This window comes from Euleptes europaea, chromosome 2 (genome assembly GCF_029931775.1).
Source record: "Euleptes europaea isolate rEulEur1 chromosome 2, rEulEur1.hap1, whole genome shotgun sequence".
NCBI classification, from domain to species: Eukaryota; Metazoa; Chordata; class Lepidosauria; order Squamata; family Sphaerodactylidae; genus Euleptes; species Euleptes europaea.
The window spans coordinates 125,706,343-125,720,270 of record NC_079313.1 but is presented as its reverse complement, the minus strand read 5'-3'; the positions used below and the strand labels follow the sequence as shown (position 1 = coordinate 125,720,270).

The 13,928-nt window shown below is 40.7% G+C and overlaps 1 protein-coding gene across 1 annotated transcript in view; it reads left to right on the top strand.

Moving 5' to 3' along the window:
• The first annotated feature begins 257 nt into the window (after positions 1–257).
• Positions 258–13,928, top strand: part of APCDD1L (APC down-regulated 1 like) — a 41,429-nt gene continuing 27,758 nt past the window's right edge. The window contains exon 1 of the mRNA XM_056844422.1: positions 258–305. Within this exon, the coding sequence (XP_056700400.1) occupies positions 269–305 (37 nt within the window). The 5' untranslated portion in view covers positions 258–268. The remainder of the gene's footprint in view (positions 306–13,928) is intronic.

Below are 13,928 nucleotides of genomic sequence, written 5' to 3'. Positions count from 1 at the left end.
GCTCCATTCAAACGGCCGGCAGGCAGGCAGGCAGGCAGGCGCGCGCGGCGGCGACGACGGAGAAGCCCGCACCGGAGCCCCCGGCTGCAGAGGCGAAGCGAGCTGAGCGCCGCCGGTGCCCAAGTCTCGCTTCCTCTCCTCCTTGCAGGAGACTCGCCACTCTTTTATTTTTGCAAAGGCAGTGTTTATTTTTTGCAAAGGAGGCAGCGTGGGGCTTGGATTTTTTTGCATTTTAATCATTCGGGTTTTTTTTCTTTTTCTTTTTGCAATGCTGCGATCCTGGTGGCTCGTGGGGCTATTCGTAGGTAAGAGTCCCCCCCCCCCCCCGGGGAAGGTGGGAAGACAATCGCTGGTCGCCGGAGCTCGGTTTCCAATCGCGTACGCTTCTCCGGAAGAGTTCAGCAATATCTGGGCAACGGAGTGTTATTATTATTATTGGTTCTTGTAGGTTATCCGGGCTGTGTGGCCGTGGTCTTGGTCTAAGACCACGGTCACACAGCCCAGATAACCTACAAGAACCAATGAACCTACAAGAACCAATGAACTCTGACCGTGAAAGCCTTCGACAATATTATTATTATTATTATTATTATTATTATTATTATTATTATTATTATTGATGATGATGATGATGATGATGATAATTTTGCTTAGGGACTCAGGCCATTTATGCACGGGAGGTTTTGCCTTGCATTTAGCCGCTCTCTAGATGCACATTTTCCCCATCTGAATTCTCAAGAACTCTACACGGGGGCTTAAGCCCCCGTGTAGAGTTCTTGAGAATTCAGATGGGGAAAATGTGCATCTAGAGAGCGGCAAATGCAAGGCAAAACCTCCCGTGCATAAATGGCCTCATGAGATCTGGGAAGGAGAAAGCGTCCAGCTGAGCCAAGCTGCCTCGAGCAGATCGGATGCAGGGAAGGTTGCGATCCTATTCGGCGCAGCTGCGCGTAGGCAGCTTTGCGCGGGCAAAGCGCAGTTTGGGCAGAGTTAAATTTGGGTTGGGAGAGGTTTGGGAAGAGCTGCTCCGTTTCCAGCGCAGTCCTACGCAGAGTTATTCTGGTCTAAGCCCCTTTGCGTAGGATTGCGCTCCCATTGCGGAGCGGCGCCTACTCGAGAGAGCTTAACCTGGAGAGGACCCTTAACTCTTTAAGGAGAGCCAGCGTGGGGAAGTGGTTGAGAGTGGTGGTTTGGAGCAGTGGACTCTGATCTGGAGAACCGGGTTTGATTCCCCACTCCTCCACATGAGCGGCGGAGGCTGAACCGGGTTGGTTTCCCCACTCCTCCACACGAAGTAGATTCTTCTGAAATGTGGTGTTGGATGAGATTGTTACGGATATCCTGGACAGCCAAAAAAACCCAAATCAGGGGGCTCTAGATCAAATCAAGCCTGAACTGACCCTAGAAGCTAAAATGACTAAACTGAGGCTTTGGTCACATTGTGAGAAGACAAGAATCACTGGAAAAGACAATCGTGCTAAGCAAAGTTGAGGGCAGCAGGAAAAGAGGAAGACCCAACAAGAGATGGGTTGAGTCCACAAAGGAAGCCACAGCCCTCAATTTGCAAGATCTGAGCAAGGCTGTCAAAGATAGGACATTTTGGAGGACTTTCATTCATAGGGTCGCCATGAGTCGGAAGCGACTTGACGGCACTTAACACACACACACACACAAAGCCAGCTGGGTGACTGTGGGCTAGTCACAGCTCTTTTACAGCTCTCTCAGCCTCACCTACTTCACAGGGTGTCTGTTGAGGGGAAGGGAAGGTGATTGTAAGCCAGTTTGAGTCTCCCTTAAGTGGTAGAGAAAGTCAGCATATAAAAACCAACGCTTCTTCTTAAAAAAAATTGCATATCCATTTTACTGATTGTGATCATTGGGCATTTAGAAGGTGGTTCGTTCCAGATTAATCTGGAATATTTGGTTGTGCACGTGATACGATGCAGGCCTTTTATATATGCTGTCAGATTTGGGAGAGGTTGAATTCCGATGTGGGAGTCTAGCGATAACAGCGGCGGCGCACCATGCGCAAGTTTGCATGATTGTACTTGCTCCAGAATGCTATGGCTTTCTTCTTCAGTTTCCCCCCATGCATACTGGAATGGTTAAAGAGTGCGAATGGGCAACTTGTATGCCTTAGGTCAGCAGTTCGCAAACTTTTTGAGTCATGGAGCCCTTTTCAGGAGAGAAACTCGTCACGGAGCACTAATTTTCACCTAGCACCTATATACTAAACCGAATGACAGTAGTGTTGATGATGGAAGGTAGTTTAAGCATTTGGGCATGATAATTTCCACTCGATGCTTACCTACATACAGTTCATGGCCTCAAAAATGCACAATATTGAGATCTTGTCACGTTTATTTTATTTATTTTTCTTTCCAATCTCTTCACGAAGCACTAGGAGATGTTTCACGGAGCACCAAGTGCTCCGTGGAGCACAGTTTGGGAACCGCTGCCTTCGGTGATCATGGGCATGCAGTGCAAAGCTAAGAAGATAGCTTAATCAGTCTGGGATAAAAGGGCATCTCGGGGACGCCTGTCATCTCTTTTTCTGCTTTGCCTTCCACCCTCCCCATGAAATCCTGGCAACATCGTTCTTGCCCTTTTAACGCAAGTGTGTTTGAAAGGATGCCCCCTCTGTGATGGGGCATAGTTAGAAATGTGGGGCCCCTGCTTCAAACCAAGTAGCATGTTGTACTGGGTTTCATGTGTCCTACTGCCTCGTGGATTGAGTCTCCCAAACTCCTCTCTGTGAGTTGTGTAAAGGTGTCCAGTCTCCATCCCTATGCATATGGGCTGTTTCTCTGTCAACCTTTACCCCTGATTTTGGATGTTGGCATTAGCTAAATACTGTATACACAGTGACAAGAAAGAGACACACACACCAAAGCCATTCTCTTTCGGTGGGGTGAATTCTGGGACTGAAAGCAATTTCTTGGGCTACGCTTTCTTGAGCCCTGGCTCATGTTTAAGCCCCTGCCCTTCCTGTTTCATTAAGGACAAATTTTACCATGGTATTCTCATTAAAACAACAACAAAAAATTGGTGTCAGTTTAAGGAGTAGCCAGTGTATTGTGGCATAAGGTGTTGTCCGATGTGTGCCTCAGCCGGTTTTGTTAGAGAGGGGAAATTATTCCTTTCTTGGTAGCTCTTTGGGGTATTTTTGAAGGCAGTGGTAACTCCATTCATAGATATTTTGCTGCAACACACAGGCTCCACGCACACAAGTAGATGTGCTATATTTGAGTCCAGTAGCTTCTTAGGGACCTACAAAATGTTGGGGGTATGAATTTTCAAGAGTCAAAGCTCCCTTCGTCAGATCCCAGATACTTTGACTCTCGAAACTTATATCCCGAAAATCTTGTTGGTCTCTAAGCTATGAGTCTTAAAAGCTTATACCCCGAATATTTTGTTGGTCTCTAAGCTATGAGTTTTGGAAGCTTACTCCCCAAAAAACTTGTTAGTCTCTTAGCTAGGATTCTCAAAAGCTTATACCCCCAAAATCTTGTTGGTCTTTAAGCTTTGACTCTCAAAAGCTTATACCCTGAAAATCTTGTTGGTCTCTTAGCTAGGATTCTCGAAAGCTTATACCCTGAATATTTTGTTGTTCTCTTAGCTAGGATTCTCGAAAGCTTATACCCCGAATATTTTGTTGTTCTCTAAGCTACGACTCTCAAGGTCTCTAAGCTATGAGTCTTGAAAGCGTATACCCCAAAAATCTTGTTGGTCTTTTAGCTATGATTCTCTAAGCTATGAGTCTTGAAAGCGTATACCCCGAAAAACTTGATGATCTCTTAACTATGATTCTCGAGAGCTTATACCCCGAATATTTTGTTGTTCTCTAAGCTACGACTCTCAAACGCTTATACCCTGAAAATTGTGTTGGTCCCTGAGCTATAAGTCTTGAAAGCGTATACCCCAAAAATCTTGTTGGTCTTTTAGCTATGATTCTCAAAGGTTTATACCCCGAAAAACTTGATGATCTCTTAACTATGATTCTCGAGAGCTGATACCCCAAAAATTTTGTTGTTCTCTAAGCTATGACTCCCTAAAGCTTATACTCCAAAAATCTTGTTGGTCTTTAAGCATTGACTCGCAAAAGCTTATACCCCAAAAAACTTGTTGGTCTTTTAACTATGACTGTAGAAAGGTGATGCCCTGCAAATCTAGTTGATCTCTAAGGTACCACTGGACTCAGATCTAGCTCTTCTACTGCAGACCAACATGAAAAATGTAGATGTGTTTGGGATTGGTTTGTATTTGCGATGGCAGGGAGATTGCTTGGAGGAGCCAGCATCCGTCCACTATAGCTAATAAAAGATCGCAGCTCATAATGAGGAAGAGTGGGCCGACTTGATCCCAAAAGCACCTGAAGTTGATGCCGATCGCAAAGGAAGGAAGCTGGGTAAGAAGTTTCTTGCTGGGCTTTGCAAAAAACCCCCCCCCCCCAATAATTGCTCCATATTAGCTAAGCTTCAATGCAGTGTCGAGGTAATCAGAAATGGGAAAGTTTCCATCCCTTTGATTTGGTTTCTCTTTTGGCTTGCCTCGCAATGTTTTCCAGAGTTACTTGCGGCGTTGTAACTCTTGACAGCCTGCATATTTTATTAACGCTGTAAAAGGATATTTAAAACACGTGCGTGCCCACATATGCACACGCACATATAAAAAGAGAAAATATTTGTTTCATGTAAACAAACAAACAGTGACTTCTGCAGCTCTTTGTGTGTATGGGTCACGGCGGACGTCTGGAATTTGGTGGATGTCAGCAGTGCATGCGTGAGAACACTCTTGCCAGTGTCAATATTGCATATATGTAAAAACAGGGGGGGGGGGACACAGCTGTCTGTTGAAGGGTATCCAGAGGCTACAGCTGGTATAGAATGCTGATTGAAGTGAGTTGTAGGGACCATATCACTCCAGTCTTGTTCCACCTAACTTGGCTCCCAATTTAGTTCCAGGCAAAATTCAGTGTGCTAGTATTGATCTTTAAAGCCCTATATAGATGAAAAGTAGGTAAGGTTCTTGCCATCTGTTGTGTCAATTGGAGACCCGTCTGTTCACACATTTAGAGATCAACGGCTTGGGTCCCCACCCTGTGTCCTATGTTACAGTCACACATGACTTGTTGGCTCTGCTCAGTTGCACATGGTACCCGATTCAGATTGCAACTGTGGTTTCTGCCTTCCCCTCTGCACTGTTTTCTTGACCTGCAAGAATTGGAGAAAACCAAGTGTATACTTTTCGGTTTCCCCCCAAAGGCCAAATAACACCTTTCCAAGATCATTTCAGGGTTAGGAAAGCGGTGTATGCTTGGAGAAGTAGAAGAGTTGGTTTTTATATTCTGACTTTCTCTACTACTCAAGGAAGAATCAAACCAGCTTACAATCACCTTCCCTTTCCCTCCCCCCAACAGACACCATGTGAGGTAGGTGGGCTGAGAGAGCTGTGACTAGCCCAAGGTCACCCAGCTGGTTTCATGTGTAGGTGTGGGGAAACAAATCTAGTTCACCAGATTAGTGTCCACTGTTCATGTGGAGGAGTGGGGGAATCAAACCCGGTTCTTTAGAAGCTAAAGTCTGTTCTCCATGCACACTGCAGTCGTGTTCTGAATTGGGCATCACATGCATGGAAACTGAAGATAATCTGCAAGTTTTCGTGTGACTGTTAGGCAGGACACCGGGTGTGGATCCTAAACCCAGCCTGTATACTCAGTAATGCATGAAGAGACCAAGAGCTTGGTAACTGCAACCATATTTGCAGTTACTGCACATGCTGCTGTTTGTTTGGCAAAATCCAAGTGCCTAGCCAAAATGCATTTTAAAAGACAAAAACAAAACATGGCACCCTAAAAGGAATTTGGCGGGGGATCATCCCTCGGTTTTAAAAAGCCTTTCTTTTGCCCAGAAAGAACTCCCAGGAAGCAGGAAGTATTTGATTCCCTGACTCTTTACATGCTGCTTTGTAATTGGCTGTGAGAGAAACCAAGCTTGCGTGCCCCGCACTTTGCCTTATGCACAGGGATTTCACCCGGGCTGAACTCAGTGGAGGTGGAAGAATCGGGTTAATAGAGGAACAGGAAATCCCGAGATTTGTGAAGGCTGGCAGCGAGGTCATCTCTAATGGAGGGAAAACGCATGCATAACTCCAAGGAGCAACCGAGACAGACCAGGGCTGAACGTGAGTGAAAGTACCCATGCCTAAACAACCGTGTGTGTGTTAAGTGCTGTCAAGTCGCTTCCGACTCATGGTGACCCTATGAATCAATGTCCTCCAAAATGTCCTATCTTTGACAGCCTTGCTCAGATCTTGCAAATTGAGGGCTGTGCCTTCCTTTATTGAGTCAATCCATCTCTTGTTGGGTCTTCCTCTTTTCCTGCTGTCCTCAACTTTTCCTAGCATGACTGTCTTTTCCAGTGACTCTTGTCATCTCATGACGTGACCAAAATACGATAGCCTCAGTTTAGTCATTTTAGCTTCTAGGGTCAGTTCAGGCTTGAGTTGATCTATAACCCACTGATTTGTTTTTTGGCAGTCAGACACTACAACCATAGTGTCTGAGATATGACAAGATCAGACTAGCCTGCTTTGATTGTGGGATCCTGCATGGTGGGGGGAAGGTTGGGGTCACTGGGGATGTGGCGGGGAGGTAGTTGTTAGTTTCCTGCATTGGGTAGGGGGTTGGACTAGATGACCCTGGTGGTCCCTTCCAACTCTATGATTCTATGATCCACCATACTGAGTTTAAAGTGTATGTTATCACTTAACTCCGCAGCATGATTTCATCATCACATACTAAGTATCAGATTCTCTGTTGACAAAATTAGCTACATGAAACCCATATCATGCCGCTTCAGTCCTGGAAAACGTTACTATCTCAAGTTCCTTTCCCTAACTGGATTCAGATTCTGAACTATCCCTAGCTTCTGATTCTGAACTTTCAGTGCATCTCCGGTGGTGTTTGGAGAAACGACGTTTTTCTGTGGACTCCGGAGAAATGAAGTTTACCATGGATCAAACTGATCTTCATTGCACTTTCAAGTTAGCTGGTTCGTTGACTTGGTGTGCCAAACATAGGACAAGAATGGGATCACATGGCCTGAGAGAGGTGAAATGAGTTTAGCGACAGAGTTCTATATAGTGCTGAGAAGGCGACGATGATTAAGAGGTTGGAGCACATTTCCTGTGAGGACAGGCAAAAGAGTCTGAGGTTTTGCAGTTTTAGAAACGAAAGACAACTAAAGGGGGGACATGATAGGAGTTTGTAAAGTTATGCATGAAGTGGATAGAGAGGAGGAGGAATAGAAGGAGGAGGAGGAGGAGGAGAAAAAGAGTTGGTTTTTATATGCCAACTTTCTCTACCACTTAAGGAAGACTCAAACTGGCTCACAATCTCCTTCCCTTCCCCTCCCCACAACAGACACCTTCCCCTAGGTGGGCTCTGGAGCCAGAATGGAGCCCAGTTGGGTGTAAAAACCCCTCAGGGATGGAGGGGGCTATACTTGGTGGGTGTGGGGAGGAGTGAAGCAGCCCCACCCACCAATTCTTTTGATTTCAAAACAGGGCGATGCCCATGTGTTCCTGTCCTTATTTTCTGGGATCAGTGTAGCACTCGCTGACAGTACTGAACATGTTTGAGAGCTGTTGTGATCACATCACTTGGATATGTTGCACTGAAGTGAAATTTAAAGGTTTCGCCAGATGATTATTTTGCTGTAAGGAAAGTTGCTAAAAGCAAGGATACCCAGAAAAATACCACTTCAGCCCAGGAGAGGAGTCAGCTGGTTTTCTGCATGTCCCAGCTTTTCAAGGCGATTCTTCGACGTTGTTAAGTACACAGAAACATGAGTGGACATGAGATCAAAGGCAGGGCTTCAGTGAGTCAAGTGTGACCATTGAATAAGGATAATAGCATCACTCCCAGCTGAACATCATTGTTTCACACCTCATTTTCGAGCATTAGGTTCCTGTTGGGGAAATTTCAACAAAATTATTATGGGAGACTGATATCTCGTAGATAAAGGAAGGTGCCATTGAACACATGAAGCTGCCTTATAGTGAATCAGACCCTTGGTCCATCAAAGTCAGTATTGTCTACTCAGACCAGCAGCGGCTCTCCAGGGTCTCAGGCAGAGGTCTTTCACATCACCTACTTGACGAGTCCCTTTAACTGGAGATGCCGGGGATTGAATCTGGGACCCTCTGCATGCCAAGCAGATGCTCTATCACTGAGCCACAGCCCCTCCCCATTCTTCCATACCAGCACATATGCTAACTTCACAGGTTAATTCCCAAGGACCTGTGCAAGCCACCTAGGAGGACTCCATCACACGAGGGTTGTGACTCAGAGGCAGGTGATGGCAAACCACCTCTGAACGTCCAATGTTAGGTTGTGTGATTTAGGTTGAAGAGTTAAGGTTTTAGATTTTTTTTTTTTTTTTATAATTTTTTTATTGATTTTTATAATAAATCCAAAAAAAAAAGAAAAAAAAGAAAAAAAAAATAATAGTAAAATAAAAAGACAAAAAATAATACAAACATAGATAGAGCGTACAATTCTGTTACACATACGTTGTTATACATATAGAAATATATATTACGCCCTACTTCAAAAATCCACCACCCACCACAGTGCCCATCACCAATGGACTTCCGATGGGGTGTAGTGACTAATAAAAGAAAATCACATTATTATACATTAATTAAAATCACGTTATACTATAATTCGTTAATTAAATTTTTAAAATCCGTTTTTGCCGATTTATCCCAATATGCAGCGGCCTTTGACCACATAATTTTAAATTCCTCCATGTCTTTACCATGTAAAGATGCTGTAATTTTGGCCATCCGCATATATAACCATAGTTTTTCTCTCCATTCTCTAATTGAAGGTTTAATCGTTTGCTTCCACTTTTTTGCAATTATAATTCTAGCTGCTGCAAAACTATATTGGCATATGACTCTATCACCTTTATCCAATTCTCTATTTGGAATGCCCAATAAACAAAAAGCGGGATCTCGCTTGATTTTTACTTTAATAAGATTGTTAGTTTCATTCATAACTAATTGCCAAAATCTTCTAATTTTTTTACATAACCACCAACTATGCATAAACGTTCCTATATCAGTACCACACTTCCAACATAACGCTTTATCATCTTTTTTCATTTTACTCAATAGAACTGGGGTTATATACCATCTATAAAACATTTTATATAAATTTTCCCTTATTTCATTCGAAATAGTAAACCTAAATTCATTTTTCCAAAGCTTTTCCCAAATTTCCAAATCAATATTATATCCTAGATCTCTCATCCATTTCAACATGACTGGTTTAATCCTTTCTTGTTCTAAGTTCAATTCTATAAGTACTTTATAAATCCTACCAATCAATCCTTTATTACCTTTCAATAATACTATCTCAAAATTAGATTTGGTATGATTAAATCCCAATCTATTATCTTTAATAAAAACATCATTTAATTTATAATACATAAACCAGTCTTTTAATTGGAGTTCTTCACGTGTTTTCAATATCCATACCCCATCTCTATAGTCTATCAATTCTCTATAAATATCACAGTCCAAATTTAAATGTGCACCTCTTCGCATAAAGGCTTCTATAGGATTTATCCAACCGGGAGTTTTACTTTCTAAAGCATCTTTATATTTATTCCATACATATAATAAATTTTTCCTAATAATATGAAAATAAAATTCCTTATTCACTTTCTGCTTCTCATACCATAAATAAGCATGCCACCCAAATCGTAGCTTATATCCTTCTAATTCTAATAACTTTGGATTCTCCAAGAGAATCCAATCTTTAATCCAGGTGAAACATGCCGCTTGGTAATACATTTTTAAATCCGGTAATCCCAGTCCTCCCGTCTCCCTTAATTCTATTAAGTTATTATATGCAATCCTGTGTCTCTCTTTACCCCAAAGAAATCTCAGAATATCTTTTTTCCATTCCTCAAATGTCTGTACGCCTGCCACTATTGGTAAATTTTGAAACAAAAAAAGCATCTTGGGCAATAACATCATTTTAATTACTGATATTCTTCCCCAGAGTGATAAAGGAATCTTTTCCCAACTTATCAAATCTTTTTTTAATTGTTGCCATTGTTTCACATAATTATCCTGAAATAAATTAAGATTATTATTTGATAACCATATTCCTAAATATTTAACTTTATGTTCAATATTGAGTCCCGACTTTTTGGTCAATGTTTGTTGCTGTGAGAGAGTCATATTTTTAACCAAAATTTTTGTTTTTGCCTTGTTAATTTTAAAACCTGAAAGCTTTCCATAAACCTCCAATATTTTGTTCCATTTGTCAAACTGTTCATTCGGGTCAATCAAAAAACATACTAAATCATCCGCATAAGCTTTAAGTTTATAATGATTTCTCCCTATTCTTACCCCTACTACATCATTAGATTTTCTAAGATTATTCAATAAAACCTCTAGTACTAAAATAAAAAGTAAAGGGGAAAGAGGACAACCCTGTCTCGTTCCCCTTTGAATTTGAATCTTTGGTGATAAAGATCCATTCATAATCAAATTAGCTGTTTGATGTGTATATATACTTTTTATGGCAGTTTTAAAACTATCACCAAAACCCATATATTCTAATACCTTAATCATAAACTGCCAATTAACATTATCAAAAGCTTTTTCAGCATCCAAAAATATAAAAGCAATTGGTGTTGTGTCTTGTTCCGCATATTCTAAAAGATCTATTACCACCCTAACATTTTGACTAATCAATCTCCCTGGTAAAAATCCAGCTTGATCATCATGTATTAATTGATTCAATACTCCTTTTAGTCTAGTAGCTAAAATTGCTACAAATAATTTATAGTCAATGTTCAACAATGAAATCGGTCTATAGTTTTTAACTTCCAATATATCAGAATTCACCTTTGGTATTAAAGCTATATTTGCTTGCTTCCATGTTTGAGGAATAATACCTTTTGTCATCCCTAAATTCATAACTTCCAAAAGATAGGGGATTAATTGTTCTCTAAATGTTTTATAATAATATGCTGTAAAACCATCTGGTCCAGGAGATTTATTCAGTTTGGTTTTTTTTATAGCCTGCTCCAATTCATCCTTGGTTATTGGAGAATCTAAAAGTTCTTTATTTTCTTGTGTTATTTTCCGCCAATCCCATTTAGCAAGATATGCATCCATTTCTACCTCTGAAACTAACTTTTTTTTATATAAATCTATATAAAATTTCACAAATGTATCTACTATCTCCTCTTTAGTTCTTGTTATCTTGCCCTCCCTTCTTATTTGAGTTATTGGTATTTTTTTATCTTTCTGTTTAATTTGCCAAGCTAACATTTTACCTGGTTTGTTAGCATGTTCAAAGAATCTTTGTTTGGTATACGTAACTTTTCGTTCAATTTCCTCAGCAAGTAAGAATTCATATTGAAGTTGGCAGTTTCTAATCTTATTTTGTTGTTCTTGTTTAGCCTCTTTATCTTGCAATCTACTTAAATATCTCTCCGCTTGCTTTATTTCATCTAATATACCTTTTTTCTTATTCTCCCTTTCCCTATAGTATCTTGTGTTTTGTTGAATTAAAAATCCCCTAATTACTGCTTTACCGGCATCCCAAACTATGTCTTCACTGGTACCTTTATCGATATTTTCTATGAAATAATTTGATATTTCAGTTTTCAATTTATCTACAATTTTTTTATTTTTTAAAAGAAAGTCATTCATTCTCCAGGGTTTGTAACCTCTATTTCCCATTTCAATTTTAACTGAAACCGCGTTGTGGTCTGAGAGCACCCTAGGTAGAATCTCACATTTTTCTAACTTCTGTACCAGACCCTCTGACATCCATATCATATCTATCCTGGAACACGTGAGATGTCTCTGTGAAAAAAAAGTATATTGCTTCCTATTACCATGTGTCAACCTCCAGACATCAAACATATCCCACTGATCTATAAGAACATCAAAAATCCCTGGTAACTTTCCTTCATTACTTACTTTTTTCTTTTTCCCAGATCTATCTAGCTTAGGTACCTTAACTCCATTAAAATCCCCCATCCATATCATTTTTTCAGTAGCATATTCAGCTAATAATAATGCTAAGTTCTCATAAAATACCTTTTGATTTGTATTAGGTGCATATATTCCCACAAGCAATATCTTTTGGAAACCAATTGTTACCTCCAACAACAAAACTCTTCCCTCTATATCTTGATAAATAACTTTTGGTTGTAATAAAACAGATATATACATAGCTATACCATTAGTTTTTTTAGTGCTATTACAAGCTGTAAATAAAGTACCCAACCTAGCATGTTCCAGCCTCACAACATCCTTTGGGAGTATATGCGTTTCCTGTAAGCAAATAATATTAGCATTAGATTTTCGTAAATGATGAAATATTTTCCTCCTTTTGTTGGGAGAGTTCAATCCATTAACATTCCAAGATATAACCTGTAACATATCAAATTATCAGTTAGATTCCATATATTTTCACAGTAAATACATACTTGACTCCTACTACCACAACCCCCCTCTACCCCCCATCTGTTCGATCTTCAGTCTTCAGGTTCATCATTTAGAGAGTCCTCTGATGAAGCTACTGGCAAATCTCCGCCACCAGAAGCTTCAGATGCCTTTTCTTCTTCTGTAGATTCTCTAGTTGGAACTTGTTTAGCTGACTTGAAAGGTTTAACCAGTTCTGCATCATATCTTCTTAAAAACTGGTCTGCCTTATCCACTTCTGTGTACTTGAACCTTTTCTCCTTAAAAATAAAAGAGACACCCTGCGGATATTCCCATCTGTATTGAATTCCACTGAGTCTTAAGCGCTGGGCAATCTCCATGAAATCCTTCCTCTTCCTCAGTAGTCTTGCAGGTATTTCTTTCATCAGCCTCAGAGACTCACCTCCAACCTTCAGTGGTGTTTTATAATGAGTATTAAGTATTAAGTCTCTGTGGCTTCTAGAAAATAGTTGAATCAGGCAGTCCCTCGGTACTTTATTCCTGGTTGCATATGCTGAATTTATTCTGTAGGCTGTCACAATCATCCCTGCAATCACCTCCTCAGATTCTTGCAAAAAATCTGCCAAGAGAACCGTCAGATATTTGCGCAAATCCCGCTCCTCAATTTTCTCTCGCAATCCACGAATACGTAGGGAAGATTCTTTTATCTTGAGTTCCATCATTGCCATCTGATCATTTTGGATCTCCTGTCTGTCAGCTACAGATGTTATTGACATCTCCAGGGTATCCACCTTCTTCTTAGTTTCTTTAGTATCCTGTGAATTTTTTTTGAGCTTGGTTTCTACCCTGTCTTGCCTGACAGCCAAAGATGAGATTGTATCCTGCAAGGCAGCTATTGCAGCTGAGTTCTGAGCTATAGTAGCTGTATTCTGAGATAGCTCCTGTTTCATTTCAGTGACATCCTGATGGGTCTTAGTTAGCAATTCAAAAACAGAAGTCAAAGTCACTTCAGGTTTAGTTTTTAAAGGCATCTTGGCAGCAATAGATGTTGTTGCAATTGGAGAAGTTGTCTGTTTGGTTGTTTGAGTTATTTGAGTCACAGAGGACCGTCTAACAGGAGGCTGTACCACCAACTTTGTGTCTTTTAAAATGTCCTTAGTGTGTTTCTCTTTCTCACCCATTGGTGAGGCAAAAAAAAAACTGGAGACTGAAGTTACAAATCCATTATAATCCAAGGGAAGGAAGGGGGGGGCAGAAAGTTTCTTTTATTTCATTTCATTCAGAACAAACCACTTTGGAAAAAACAATCACTGTGACCACTATAAAGTTTCTATGCCATGTCACTTGATTATCCTCCAATTCTTTTCTCTTAGCTCAATGGTCTTTAGTTTTAAAAGAAACTTTTTTTTTTTTGTGAGTGCGTCACTCAACTGGCAAAAAGCCAA